A 13,031-nucleotide genomic window follows, 5' to 3' on the forward strand; every position below is an offset into this window, starting at 1 on the left:
CATAGTAAAGTTCTTCAGCGAGATGGAGTGTGTATATTTTGCAGTAGAGGCAGGCTTCCAATAGGATGTCGATGAGGACGTCGGCGGAGAAGTGTGAGGCGAGGAAGGAGCACAAGTCGTGACAGCGGGATCAGCCTGATCATTCGATTCGATGCCGCTGCTATCCAAATGCGTGACATCTGTTGGTGAAGTAATGAAATGAGCCATTTGATTCAGCTAATAAGTATTTCCGCCCATGTTTCTGGAAGTGTGACCTTGGGGAAGTCGTCACAGCCGAGTTCTTCCTTTCGAGCTTTCTAGAGCGGCGGAAAAGAAGGACGAGGTGTTGTGGAAGGAGGCTTCATAGGCGAAGGAATTCCGACTAGGTGTGTTGACGGTAGTTTTGATTGGTTGATGTTATGCTGCTGAAGTATGTCAGTCAAAAAGGCATTCGGTCATAAAGGGCCTCATCTAGTCCTTCGTCGGTGAAGTAACATCAATCTAAGCAAGGTAGATCTCGAGACGACAGAACTACAGTTCCACAGTTCACCCCTTATCATCCATGACTTGTGGCTGTAAAAAGACTTCTGGCCCCCAAATGCTTACTGTGGCTGTACGACGCCCGCCGCAGTAGTCTCAAAGTATAAACACCCGAGAACGTCGCGCCCCCAGAATCAGCGGAATCGCCTCCTTCAACCTCGTGCCCGAAATTTACGCTTATCTCCTCTTCGCGACCTGTTCAGGATGGCATCGCTTCCATATTCTGATTTGGAGGTCGCTTCCAGTACCGATCCGGAAGTCGCTGGTGGTACTGACCAGGATACACACAAATACGCGCACTACTCGGTGGCCCCTACAGACACAGACAAGATCGCATATGGTAGCATCACGCCTGCGCACGACGAGTCGGCACCGCAAACAATATGTGGCCTGCGGAAGAAAACATTTTGGATCGTACTAGTCGCGGGCGTTATCATCATCGCCAGTGCTGTGGGCGGTGGAGTCGGGGGATCGCTTGCAACACGCAAATCCAGCTCGACCAGCCCGACCAGCAGTACACAAATACCTGCAAGCAGCATACAATCTACCTCAACAACACCATCCCCCACATCATCAACCCAAACCATCAGCACAACCACCATCCTCGGCCCAACATCCAGCCCGCAACCCACACTCCTCCGCGACTGCCCATCCTCCAACAACACACTCCGCACCGTGACCTACGGCAGCGCATCTTACCACTTCCGCAAACTCTGCAATGCAAGTTACCTGAACACCGGCGGCGTCGCGGCTCCCGTGCAGGGCGTAGTAAAAAGCCTCGACGAATGCATCGACATATGCGCGCAGTATAACCAGAACAACCGGACCGATATACAAGCAGGCCGAGACCCTCTTTGCAATGCGGTTTGTTGGCGCAACACTTTCGATGTGAGTAATGACTGGGAAGGGGGCCATTGTTTTGGGTTTACGACGAGGAATGTTACGATAGATGGGGAGTTGGTTTTTAATGTTCGTAGTGAAGAGATATGTGATAGTGCTGCGTTGATTAATCAGGAGATCTAGGAGTGCATATCGCAAAGGGAGGCCGTTTGGGGAAACCAAGAGTAGATTTACCAGCTAGACAACCAAGAAAGATAAACCGGGTATACGCGCCGACATTACATACATCGCTTGTTCATGAACGCCGTTTGTTGCGCCGCTTGTAATGACCGCTTCGCGTGTCGGGGGGGAGGAACCAAAAGGGAAGACCGTGTAACCAGACCAGAACCAAGGTATATACAAGAAGCGAAGAAGCGAGAAGGTTCCGGGAGGACAAGAAAACCGACCGTAGGTGTGATATGGTCCCTTTAGATCCCACCCATATCCACCTCTTTGCTCAAGAAATCCGCCTCTTCAAAATCACTCCCACTACCCGCACCCACCCTCCCCTCCATATGCGCCGCGTTCTCAAAATCCATATCGATATCATCATCGCTAATCGTCCGTTGCGCTGTTCGTCTGGACTTGGGCAGCGCGACGCGACGCGGTGGCGGTTGCATATTGAGTCCCTGAGGCGGCGTTTCGCTCAGCGGGCTGACAGGCACTTCGTCGACTTCGACGCCCATGCCCATGCCCCTCGTCGATGATGATGAGCCGAAGAAGAAGGTTGTGTCTAATGTCCTGACTTCATCTTCGTCCTGCCATGAGCGTTTCGAGGGGTTGTGTGGACGTTGCGAAGTCGTTGAGTATCCGCTGTCTGTGGATGCTTTGGACGAGAAGGGCTGGGTGAAGGTTTCGGCGGGGAGGGGGAAGTAGTTTGGAGGTGGCGGCGTGCCGTTCGCGGCGTAGAGGTGTGGGTTTGTTGTTGGTTGTTCTGCGAAGCCACCGATTTTGTTCAAGCCGCAGAAGGGCAGAAGTTCGCGCTGGTGCAGGACTTCTTCTGATACAGGCTCTCGGGGTGGTTTGACGGCTAGGGTGGGCCGCGACATGGTGGTTTGGATGGAGGGGAGGCCGGATGTCTTGTGGATCTTGTAGCCTTCCGGCACGCTCTTTCGCACTCTCATGCCGACGCTGAGGAGGTCTGCTTGGACTTGGCCGGGGACGTCAGGAGCGAGTTTCTCCCTGTGCTGGTGCTGGTGCTGATGTTGCCTCGCGTTTTGGTGTCGCGGTCGGGTAGTCGGATCTAGGCCCCGCAGATCGTCGGTATCCTCGAAATCGTCCCGCACCTCGAAATAGCTTGTGATGCTGGGTTGGAACTTTCTCTTGCTGCGGTGTTCGTCGGTCGACGTATGGCGAGCTTGCATAGCGGAGTGCAATTGTGTGGATGTGTGTGTGAAGGGGGAAGGAGCGGTCGGAAGGCGCGGTCAGGCAGGATTATGCGGTGTCGCTGAGGTGGAGAGGGGATCTTTCTGATGCCGCTTCGATGCACGCTCGAGCCCTTGGGGGCTGAAGATGGACAGGGTTCCGGGATGACAGGACGGGTGATCAATTTAGCTGCTTAACGAGGAACGGCGGGTAGATTTCGCTTTCCGAGTCACGCTCCGGTCGGAGTGCAAGAGGGAGAGAAAGAAGCAAATGCGACAAACCAAGTTCGCTCGAGGGCCTGGCCGGATGACGGCAGTTGATGTAAGTGTGAGGAGTCGCGCGCTGATCAGCAGTCGTGACGCGACTGGACGGCCGAACTGGAACCGCGAACCAAACGATGATCGTTGACCGGCTTATTCACGCCTTCCCCACTGCGGTTCGCTCCCTATCTAACCTGTCAATTGTCGGAGATGCGAGGTCGTCTCAACGCTGCCCTGAAACCGCTACGTGCAATGTCTCATGAACAATGTCTGGATGGTACAAAGACAATTGCTTGTCGCGCGCGCTGCCGTGCCGTTGCTCTGCGCGACAACTCCTCCGAGGCTGCTTGCTGGCCCGTCCAACTTTCCAGACGATCCATGTCCAGCAAACGCTCGCTTTTCACCCAGAAACACAAAAGCGCCATGCAGCGGTTCAGCATGATTGCCTGTTCCCGCTCACGCACGCTTACGCATCCTGTGCTCAACTCCAGGGTGATCGTCCATTGGACTTGTCGATCTGATCTGGGCCCAGTCCCCCGCAATATCGCTGCACAATGCCTCATTCCAATCTCAAGCGTTGTGAAGAAGATGCGATTGAACGCAAAAGAGGCCTTCATTTGCCTAATAGTACATTGAAAGGAAGACCCTTGTTTCAAGTCACATACCAACGACCTATGACGCCAATACACCGGTACGCCTTCCCCCTTTGGACACGCTTGCTGACAGAGGTCCATAACCCAAATGCATCAAATCTCTCGACATAATACGCGCCTCCAAGCGCGTATACGTGTCTCGTTATCATCTCTTCTCGAATTAACATCGCCCTTGGGATGTGCCTAGTTGTTCACGGGAATGTTGCCCATCTCAACTTCCTTCCTCTGCTGCCTCGCTGCCCACTTGTCTGCCATCCAGGTAATCATTGTGACAGCCATGCTTGCGCCCACTAGCAGGAATACGATAAGGGTTCCGTATAGCGCAAACTTGCTTGCCCCACAAAGGGTCTTGAAGTCGCTGTTGCCCATTCCGGCAGGCATGGCAATGTCAGCAGGCAGATCCTGGTCAAGCGGTTGAGAGCTCTGCATCTTGCAGGTCCAGGTCTGGATGGTATCGACTTCCGGCGCGTTGTTGTTGAGCATGTGGGCCCAGATCGTGGTGATCAGGGTGAGGAGAAGAGTAGGAAGGAGGGTAGCGAGGGACAGAAGAGCACGCAGGGTGTATTTCTGACGAAGTGCAAGCTGATGTTTGTTAGGAGGCTGTTCTTTTGCATGAGATGTTGGGACGGTCGCTTACCTGGGGCAGGAACGATGCGATCAAGAACGCACCACAGAGAACCAGAGTCACGACAGACGAAGCGATGAGCGCCTTGGTTCCCTGGACGTCAAAGTGCTGAGGCCACATCGGTGCCCACCAAGGGTTTGTGAGATGTTGCCTGTTGAACACATCGAGGGTGTGTGCCGAAGTGCCAAGGATGCAGATGCTGAAGACGACGACAAGGCCGGTGATGATGGCCTGAGCCAAGTGGAAAGGAGCGGGGTTGATCTTCATCGTGATGATAGTCGTTGGTCTCGGAGTTGCTTTTTATATTTCAAAAACGTGGAGCGTAGGTATGGTATAAAGATCGGATCGATTACTAGGCGTCAACCAGTGCGCACCTTTCTTTCTCGGAATGAAGGACGAATGAACGAGAGAACGAAATAACAAGCAAGCAACAGAAAGAGGCCTGATATAAGCTAAGGCTCCGAGTCGATCTTCTTTGCCTGGGATGGGGATAGAAAACAACTCTGGGGGTGGCACATGCCTTTAAAACGATCTCGGTCGCAATGGGGGTTTCACGCCTACAGAACACATCGTGCAACCCCCTGCAGCCCATCTGGCGTTCGCGTACAGGAATAGACGAACAAGAGCAAAGAAAGAACGGCAATCTGTCTTGCCGCTGCGACCATCAGTCGGACCTGGACTAGCAGCGCCAGTGTGCTAGGCTTGTGGTGAGGGTATTGTTGTTCGCAGCGCGTAAGCTGCACACCAGGCCTAGAATAGCGATATTAACCTGCATGGGGTCTTGCCGTATTACCGCATGTGTGCATTTAGCAGCACATGCCGTTCCCTGTGGTTCAATCAGGGTGCCGATCGTACCGTGCGTCAAAGACTGTGGCTTGTCTGTGGTTCCGCTGGTAGCGAGGTAGGGCAGAGTCAGGGCATGAGCGGTTGTAGTGCGCTGTCAGCTGTCGAATGAGGATACAGAAGGATGCGAATGCAGGGTCGCCAGAGTGTGAAACGCGAATGGAGCGTGGGCGCTTCCAGAGTTGAGGTGCAGATGCTAATTCGTGAGATGTATGGGCGCTTACAGCCTGGGGTGCTTCTGCGCGATGATTGGCTGTGAGCGCCTGACGCGACCAGTGAGACTTTGGAAGCAACGACCAACGAAAATAGCAGATCCTCCTGATGTCCTGATAGTAAGCTCAGTCGATTTTCTTAGAGAGGCTGATGGGAGTTCAGAAATCGTCCAAACTGCTCTGCACGTGAGATATCGTTAGGAAGGTGAATACTGTATTGTGCATTCCGCCATCTCGAGCACAAGAGTTCTTCCAATATATGGCATAGTATATTAATCGGCCATTCGAAACATCTACACACGCTCGCTAACTACGATGGTAATGCCCATTCTACCAAGTTGTCGGAGCGCCGCGAAACGCCATGAGCGGAGAATCGGCTCGGAAGCGCTATCAAAGCTGACCTGTGAGGCCTCCAAAGCCCCACTTCCGCCGCCCTGAGGTTTGCGACTCTTTTGCCTTGCCCTTCTTCGCGGCCTCTAGAGAATGCGTCTTCTCCCAGTCTTCGTCGGCCTTGTACGCAGTGATCGCCTGTTCGAGGTTGTAGCTAGCCTGTTCGAGGTAAAGGAGTGCAACGTCGTATCTAGTGAGGATGTCAGTTCTCTATATGTCCATTATATGGTGGGAGGTGATGCCCTTACTCTGCAACCTTGCATTTAACCATAAACTTCCGTAGTTTTGTCTTTTTGATCTCTTCTTCTTCACCCTCTAAGGGTCTCGGGCTTAGACTAACCCCACCTTTGTAGAACTCTCCCGGTATGAGCACCGTCCTACGCGCCGCTAGTAGATGATCCGCATAAAGGTTGTTCGTTCGGCGTAAGGCGTCAGCGGGTACACCATATCGGAGCGATAGCGATAAGATCGAGTCGTTGTTCTGGTCGACAAAGTGCAGAACATCAGGCGCGTCCTCGGCGTCTGTCCTCGACTTCTCAGATGGTGGTTGCAGCGCGTTGCCTGCTGAGTATGGTGGTAGTTCGTCGTCGACTTGCTCGCCCGGTGGCGAATACGTAGGAGGGTCGCGGAGACCTTGTGGTGGTAGTGCTGATGGCCCTGTCGCTATCTGGCAATATGGGCAGTAGTCTTGAAATCTAGGGTTATCCGTCAAACATCTAGCGCAAATGGCACGCCCGCAGCAGTCGAGTCTGCGCTCGAACTGCGACGGCTTCTCGGTCTTCTCATCGTATGTTGGGGGAATAGAGGATAGGAGCGCAGCGCAGGTACAGCATGCTTCAGACATGATGAAACAGAGGGGTGAACTAGAGTGTATGAGGGGACTTCCGGATGTCTACACGTGAGGTTCGTAAGGGATAATGGGAGGCAAAGTGACTGCCGCTACGTCATGACTAAGACAGTTGGCGATCGCGAGGGCACGTGAAGGCGCGATAGCATCGCATGTGTGTGAAGTTCAAACCATAAGCCCTGCGATATGTTGTCCCGTGCTCGGCAGACGTATACTCTCTCTGTATCGTGATTGCGACGTGTGGCAGGACAGCCAGGTGTAGGAGTTTGGTGCTGGGTGCACTGAGCCTGCAAGGGTCCCGTCGTTGCTGCCAAGCCCAGCCCCGTTAGCGAGGACACGGTCCACCACACCAATTTGCGCCTTCCAAACTCGAACTTTTCTCGCAACACCGTCCTTCCCTACCGCCCACCGCACCCTCACGAGGTATGTCTTGGACCCGAGTGCCCTTCAGAGCCCGGGGATGCAATCGCCGTCGTCCGCAAGGATGAGTGCGACACTGCTTCTCCTCTTCGACACGAGCTGAAGAACCCTTCTGCAAGGGCACTCTCCATGCTCTGGCATCTGGAGGCTAACCACGCACGCGCAGATACCTCAGTCGCCTCCGCCACAGAGAATCTCCCGTTAAACCGTCAATATGGTCAAGACTTCCGTCCTCAACGATGCGCTCAACGCCATCAACAACGTAAGCTACAGCGCCGGCGATTGACATGGCCATGCGCTAACAACAGAACAGGCTGAGAAGGCTGGCAAGCGCCAGGTCCTGATCCGTCCTTCCTCCAAGGTCATCGTCAAGTTCCTCACTGTCATGCAGCGTCACGGTACGTCGACTCGTTCATACTTCACATCACGCGTCATGTCTCCAAAGACGCGTATTCCTCCGCTAGCAACCCCATCACCTCTTCGGGCTGATAACTACTCACTGATCTCGACTCCCCACGATCAATGAGCTTTAAGTGTCCGATAAATTAACTGCGGAGGACTTACACGTCTTCGGATCCCTTTCATGACGTCTGATGTTTATTTCGCCGCAACAAACACTAATTATCTTCAGGTTACATTGGCGAGTTCGAGGAGGTCGACGACCACCGCAACGGCAAGATCGTCATCCAGCTCAACGGCCGCATCAACAAGACCGGTGTCATCTCCCCCCGCTACAACGTCCAGCTCCGCGACATGGAGAAGTGGGTCGTCAAGCTACTTCCCTCGCGTCAATTCGGTTACATCGTCCTGACCACCTCCGCTGGTATCATGGACCACGAGGAGGCCCGCAGGAAGCACGTTGCTGGCAAGATTCTCGGTTTCTTCTACTAGAGGCTGTCTCGATATGTGGTGGTGTGGGATTCAATATACCCTGGCTTGGGCAAGCATTCGTTTGGCCAAGTAAGCCCATCTTGGCAACGTTAGACGAAGAAATGACAAAAGTTCATGACTGGGAAATTTACATGTCCGTTGTGATGCTCGTGAATGTTGGATAGGATAATGGTACATGTCGATTGGTGCCTGAACATGACCATGTCGTAATCGGCGTAGCCTGTGAAAGACGAAGACAGCTTGTACAACGTGATGGTCATCTATCACGACATCGCCATGTTGTCATAACAGTGCAATGACGGATAACTAATGCATGGCGAAGGTGAAGGTGTTTTAAATCTGGTTCTCATTAACTATGTACAAGACACGGTCATCTAGCATGCTACCCAGTAAAACGCCAACCCGCGCCTTTACTTTTCATCAACAATCGTCAAACCATGAATCATAATCCCATCATGGTGCCTCTACCAAGGCACTCTTCCCAAACCAATCAATCCCTAAACGCCTATGCTGAAATGCCTCTAACTCAACCTCCCTTTCCCTTCACATTCCTCTAGTCGTAAAGATCCATGTCCTCCTCCGCATCCAACTCAGCAACAGCATCAGACTCATCGTACATCTCCGAATCATCCTCACTGTCCGTGTGGTTAGGCAAGACCATAATGTGTCCATCATCAAGAACAACCCTCGCGGTCTCACCCTCCTTGATAGAGCCACGGAGGATAAGCACCGCAAGCCGGTTAAGCACCTCCTTCTCGATGAGACGAGCAAGCGGCCTAGCACCGTACGCAGGCGAGTAGCCCGCCGAACCAAGGTAATCCCGTACCTCAGGCGTCATCTCGATGCGCACATTACGTCCGTTCTGGTTGAGGCGTTTCTGGATTTCGCCGAGGCGCACGTCGACGATCTTGCGGATCTCGCGCTTGGTGAGGCGGTTGAAGATGACGATGGAGGAGATGCGGTTGAGGAACTCGGGGAGGAACCAGTTGCGGAGGGCACCCATGACCATTTCTTTGGTCGTGGGGTCAATCTTGCCGTCGGGTGCGTTGGGGCGGGATAGGTGCTCGGCTCCGAGGTTGGAGGTCATGACGACGATGCAGTTCTTTGCGTCGACGACGCGGCCTTGGCCGTCGGTGATGCGGCCGTCGTCCATGAGTTGGAGGAGCACGGTGAGGACTTCCTTGGCGGCCTTTTCGACTTCGTCGAAGAGGAGGATGGAGAAAGGTTTGCGGCGCAGGGCTTCGGTGAGCTGACCTCCGGCGTCATGGCCTACGTAGCCGGGTGGTGCTCCGATCATTCGGCTGAGGGAGTGACGCTCTTGGTACTCGGACATGTCGAAGCGGATCATGGCCTTTGCGTCGTCGAATAGGAACTCTGCAAGAGCCTTTGTGAGGAGTGTCTTACCGGTACCGGAAGGACCACAGAACAAGAAGCTGGGCGGTTGGTTGGGGTTGGCCAGACCAGAGCGCTGAAGTCGGATGGCGTTGGAGACGGAGACGACAGCCTCCCTCTGACCAACGACGACTTCTTGGAGGTGGCGCTCCATGTTTAGCAGCTTGTCCTTCTCTGTAGTCTTGAGTCGAGTGACTGGGATACCGGTCCAGCGAGCGACAATCTCGTTGATCTGGTCCGGACCAACAGAGTCGCTCATGAGAGCCTCACCACCTCCACTAGCTTGGTGAGACCACATCTCTGCATCCGCGCGGGCCTTGTCCCTCTCCAGCTCGCTGATGCGCTGCTCGACATCGGGAATGGCGTAGTACTTGAGATCGGAAGCAGTCTGGATGTCACGCATACGCTCGGCTTCAGCAAGCTTCGTCTTGAGGCCTTCGAGCTTGAGCTTCTGCTCCTGGATGTCCTTGCTGCGACCCTTTTCGCGCTCGTACATCTCACGAAGCGGCTTCAGCTCTTCCTCGATGTTGGCGGCCTCTGCGCGCGCCTCCTTCAGACGGACTTGTGAGGCTTCGTCCTTCTCTCGGGAAAGCGCGTGAATCTCGATCTGTAGTTGTCGGTGGCGTCGCTCGAGGTTATCAAGCGCTTCGGGTTGTGACTCCCGGGTGACACGGACTGCTGCCGCAGCCTCATCGATAAGGTCAACGGCAGAGTCGGGTAGTCGGCGCTGAGTGAGGTAGCGAGCAGCAAGGGTGGCTGATGCGACGATTGCACCGTCCATGATGGTGACACCGTGATGGGTCTCGTAGCGCTCTTTGAGACCACGGAGAATGGAGATGGTCTCGGGAATGGACGGTTCCTTGACGAGAACCTGCTGAAAACGACGCTCGAAGGCAGCGTCCTTCTCGATGTACTTTCGGTACTCGCCCAGGGTTGTCGCACCGATGCAGTGAAGCTGTCCACGGGCCAGCATGGGCTTCAGCAAGTTGGCAGCGTCCATGCCGCCCTCTCCGGATGAACCAGCGCCCATGAGGAGATGGATTTCGTCGACGAACAATACTATCATCTCCTTCGACTCCTCGATCTCCTTCAGGACGCCCTTCATGCGGTCTTCAAACTCTCCTCGGTACTTGCTGCCAGCAACCAAAGCACCGACATCGAGCGAGAGCAGCTTGCAGGCCGCGAGGTTGGCCGGTACATCCGCATCGACAATGCGGCGGGCAAGACCCTCGACGACTGTAGTCTTACCAACACCAGGTTCTCCGATGAGGACTGGGTTGTTCTTGGTTCGCCGAGTCAGGATGCGGATGACTCTGCGTGTCTCGTCTTCTCGACCAATGACTGGGTCGATCTTGCCCTCTCGTGCCATTGCCGTCATGTCGATGGTGAACTTCTTCAAGTTCTCATTCTCCTGCTCCGCGTCTGCCGACTTGGAGTCTACTCGCTTTGTGCCTCGGAGTGCCAGGATGGCATTATCGATCTGCTTGACGTTCGGTACGTTCGACTCGGCGAGGATCCGTTGCATTTGCGCATCCTGGCAGAGGGACTGGATGAGGTGGTCGACGGCGATGAAGCTGTCTTTTTGTGTCTTGCTCAAGTCTTCGGCGGAGCGGAGCACCTTCGCCATAGCAGGTGAAGGTGAAGTCCGCTCTGGCGGAGGGTCTTGGCTTGGTAACCGTACCATAGCCTTCTTGAGGTTGCGCTCGAAGAGTTGTGGGTCGCCATTCGCGCGTTCGAGGACTTGCTTGAATAGCGGCGGCGGTGGTACGTCGACTTGGTTGGCCAGATCCTTGGGCGGATCTATGAGCGAGACGGCGAGGTGGAGGGGTGTGAGTTGTGAGTGCGCATAGCCCTTAGCTAGATCGAAGCTGTCTGCTAGAGCCTTCGCGGCGCGGTCGGTGTAGGCGTCGAATGAAGTCATGGTGATTCGTGACTATAGCCTGGTGTATATGGCCCGAAGCCAAAGGTAATAATCGTGTATCGTGAGCTCGTACTCAGGAATCGTGTATGCGTTGTGTTGTTGTTGGGTATTTCTGGAGAAGAAAGGAAGTGTTGCACAAAGGACTCGAGAAATATTTATAGGGTAAAGGCAGCTTTACTCAACACACTTCACGAAGCGTCAGGAAGCCGTCAGTGACATCGTGTGGTTTCTCGTCATGTCTCGAAGCTAGGCGTGGGTTCTGCCCTGTCGGTAGAAGCTTCTGGATCCTCGTACAGGTTTCCGGTCAGGCAAAGAGCTCCCCGCCAATCGCAGCTACGTCACTCATGTTGCACTATACCCGATATGGACTAGACCAGTCGCGTCGGCCCAACTGGTGCCACATCAGATCATCACTCCACGCCTACCCAACGTTCCGCCTGCAATGACCATGGTTCAATGCGACACAGGCGGGTCCGCGATCAGCGTGGCAGGGTGTGACTCTTCACGCCTTGCGGCCTGACGTCCGGTTCGAAAGCCAAAGGCCACGGCAGACTCGACACGTCAGAGACAACAGTATGCATTCTGCTCTGCGCCGTGCAGTATCGCTTGACTGAGCATCTCCAGGGGCCATGCTTGAGCAATGAACCTTCCTTTACAGAAGTTGTAATTCTGACAACATCAAAGAATACTGTTCATCAAGTGCGCGCTACTTGTACATCCATTATCACAAATTGCTTATACTACCAACCTCAATATTTGAGTATGCAGGCTATCCTTTTTTCAAGAAGTGGAAATGTGGTTGATGATACCTTGACTATGTCCTTGCGACCATTCAGCCCCCCTGGCCCCATCGCAGTTGCGCAGGCGATTGCTTACACACGTGACCGTGCATGAGGCGCAGTAATTGTATCTTGATCTTCTGTTCCCCGCCTTCACCATTGCACTCGGCACACATTTCGGCCTCATCATGGATAGCCTGCTCAGTTTATTCCGTCCCACGCCACAGGCCCCATCTGATAGCGCACGTTTCGTAAGTCCGGTGCAACGTCCAACGCACTTGTGCGGTCCGCGAACCATATACAATAGCGTCAAAGATCTCAGGAAACGTGTCGACTTCTACGAAGAAATCACCATATTCGCTTGGCCATCACGCGGAGGTGTGGTCGTACTCGAGAGGCCCTGTCCAGCAGATTTCGACTTTCTCGGCCTCGACCGTCTCGATCCACCGAAGAAGCGTCACCCCACTCGACAAGAGGAAGACGACTTTGCTCAGCGATTACTATTGCTCGGCGGGAAGTGGTGGGATTCTCCCGCTAGACACTCCCTGTTTACTCAACCCGACCACTTGCAAGATGAGGACGAAATGGCTGCTCTCCCTGAGCCGACGGCGAGGGAAAACGCGTGGGTTGGTGTCGCATGGCCTAGTTCGGGCGGACTGGTCGTAGCTGAGTGGCCGACCATGATGTACCCCGGTGGACGCATGGACGACGTCGCTCCAGACGATGTGTCGAGGTTGTTCCTATGTGTGACAATGGACGAGAAGGCTGCAGTGCTGATGGACAGCAAACTTGGAGGGAAGTGGTGGAAAGGATTGGAGGATTACGAGGGCAAAGCTTTCATTGGCAGTTGGGAAACCCATCGAGGCGAAGTTGGCGAACTTCAACAAACATGGCCAAACGATGGAGAGAGTCGGAATCTTGGCGGTAAAGCCCTGCCTGGTTCGTCTGCTCTGGAGCCCTCTGAAGTGCTCTCGAACAGTCATGAGTCAGCAGGAGCGCTTGTTTGATAATCGCGTCAGCGAATGGAAAGGCCTC

The 13,031-nt window shown here is 54.2% G+C and overlaps 6 protein-coding genes across 6 annotated transcripts; 2 read left to right on the forward strand and 4 right to left on the reverse strand.

Annotated features, from left to right (window-relative positions):
- Positions 1-1,826: 1,826 nt before the first annotated feature.
- On the reverse strand, positions 1,827-2,762 carry J4E79_007689 (uncharacterized protein; the record flags this gene model as incomplete). Its single annotated transcript, XM_049356552.1, has 1 exon — positions 1,827-2,762. One exon carries the CDS (start codon positions 2,760-2,762, stop codon positions 1,827-1,829), a length of 936 nt encoding a protein of 311 aa, XP_049208899.1.
- Positions 2,763-3,859: 1,097 nt separating this feature from the next.
- Positions 3,860-4,568, reverse strand: J4E79_007690 (uncharacterized protein; the record flags this gene model as incomplete). The annotated part of the gene is made up of 2 exons (XM_049356553.1): positions 3,860-4,258; positions 4,314-4,568. The coding sequence occupies 2 exons, from the start codon at positions 4,566-4,568 to the stop codon at positions 3,860-3,862; spliced, it is 654 nt and encodes a 217-aa protein (XP_049208900.1).
- A 1,178-nt stretch (positions 4,569-5,746) lies between these two features.
- J4E79_007691 (uncharacterized protein) lies at positions 5,747-6,590 on the reverse strand (the record flags this gene model as incomplete). Its single annotated transcript, XM_049356554.1, has 2 exons — positions 5,747-5,936; positions 5,995-6,590. The coding sequence occupies 2 exons, from the start codon at positions 6,588-6,590 to the stop codon at positions 5,747-5,749; spliced, it is 786 nt and encodes a 261-aa protein (XP_049208901.1).
- Positions 6,591-7,227: 637 nt separating this feature from the next.
- On the forward strand, positions 7,228-7,904 carry CRP27 (40S ribosomal protein S22; the record flags this gene model as incomplete). The annotated part of the gene is made up of 3 exons (XM_049356555.1): positions 7,228-7,275; positions 7,327-7,411; positions 7,645-7,904. The coding sequence occupies 3 exons, from the start codon at positions 7,228-7,230 to the stop codon at positions 7,902-7,904; spliced, it is 393 nt and encodes a 130-aa protein (XP_049208902.1).
- A 553-nt stretch (positions 7,905-8,457) lies between these two features.
- HSP98 (Heat shock protein hsp98) lies at positions 8,458-11,217 on the reverse strand (the record flags this gene model as incomplete). Its single annotated transcript, XM_049356556.1, has 1 exon — positions 8,458-11,217. The coding sequence occupies one exon, from the start codon at positions 11,215-11,217 to the stop codon at positions 8,458-8,460; it is 2,760 nt and encodes a 919-aa protein (XP_049208903.1).
- Positions 11,218-12,184: 967 nt separating this feature from the next.
- On the forward strand, positions 12,185-13,003 carry J4E79_007694 (uncharacterized protein; the record flags this gene model as incomplete). Its single annotated transcript, XM_049356557.1, has 1 exon — positions 12,185-13,003. One exon carries the CDS (start codon positions 12,185-12,187, stop codon positions 13,001-13,003), a length of 819 nt encoding a protein of 272 aa, XP_049208904.1.
- Positions 13,004-13,031: the final 28 nt, after the last annotated feature.

The sequence above is a fragment of the Alternaria viburni genome (assembly GCF_023758015.1).
Source record: "Alternaria viburni strain BMP 2772 chromosome Unknown scaffold_17, whole genome shotgun sequence".
Taxonomy (NCBI): Eukaryota; Fungi; Ascomycota; class Dothideomycetes; order Pleosporales; family Pleosporaceae; genus Alternaria; species Alternaria viburni.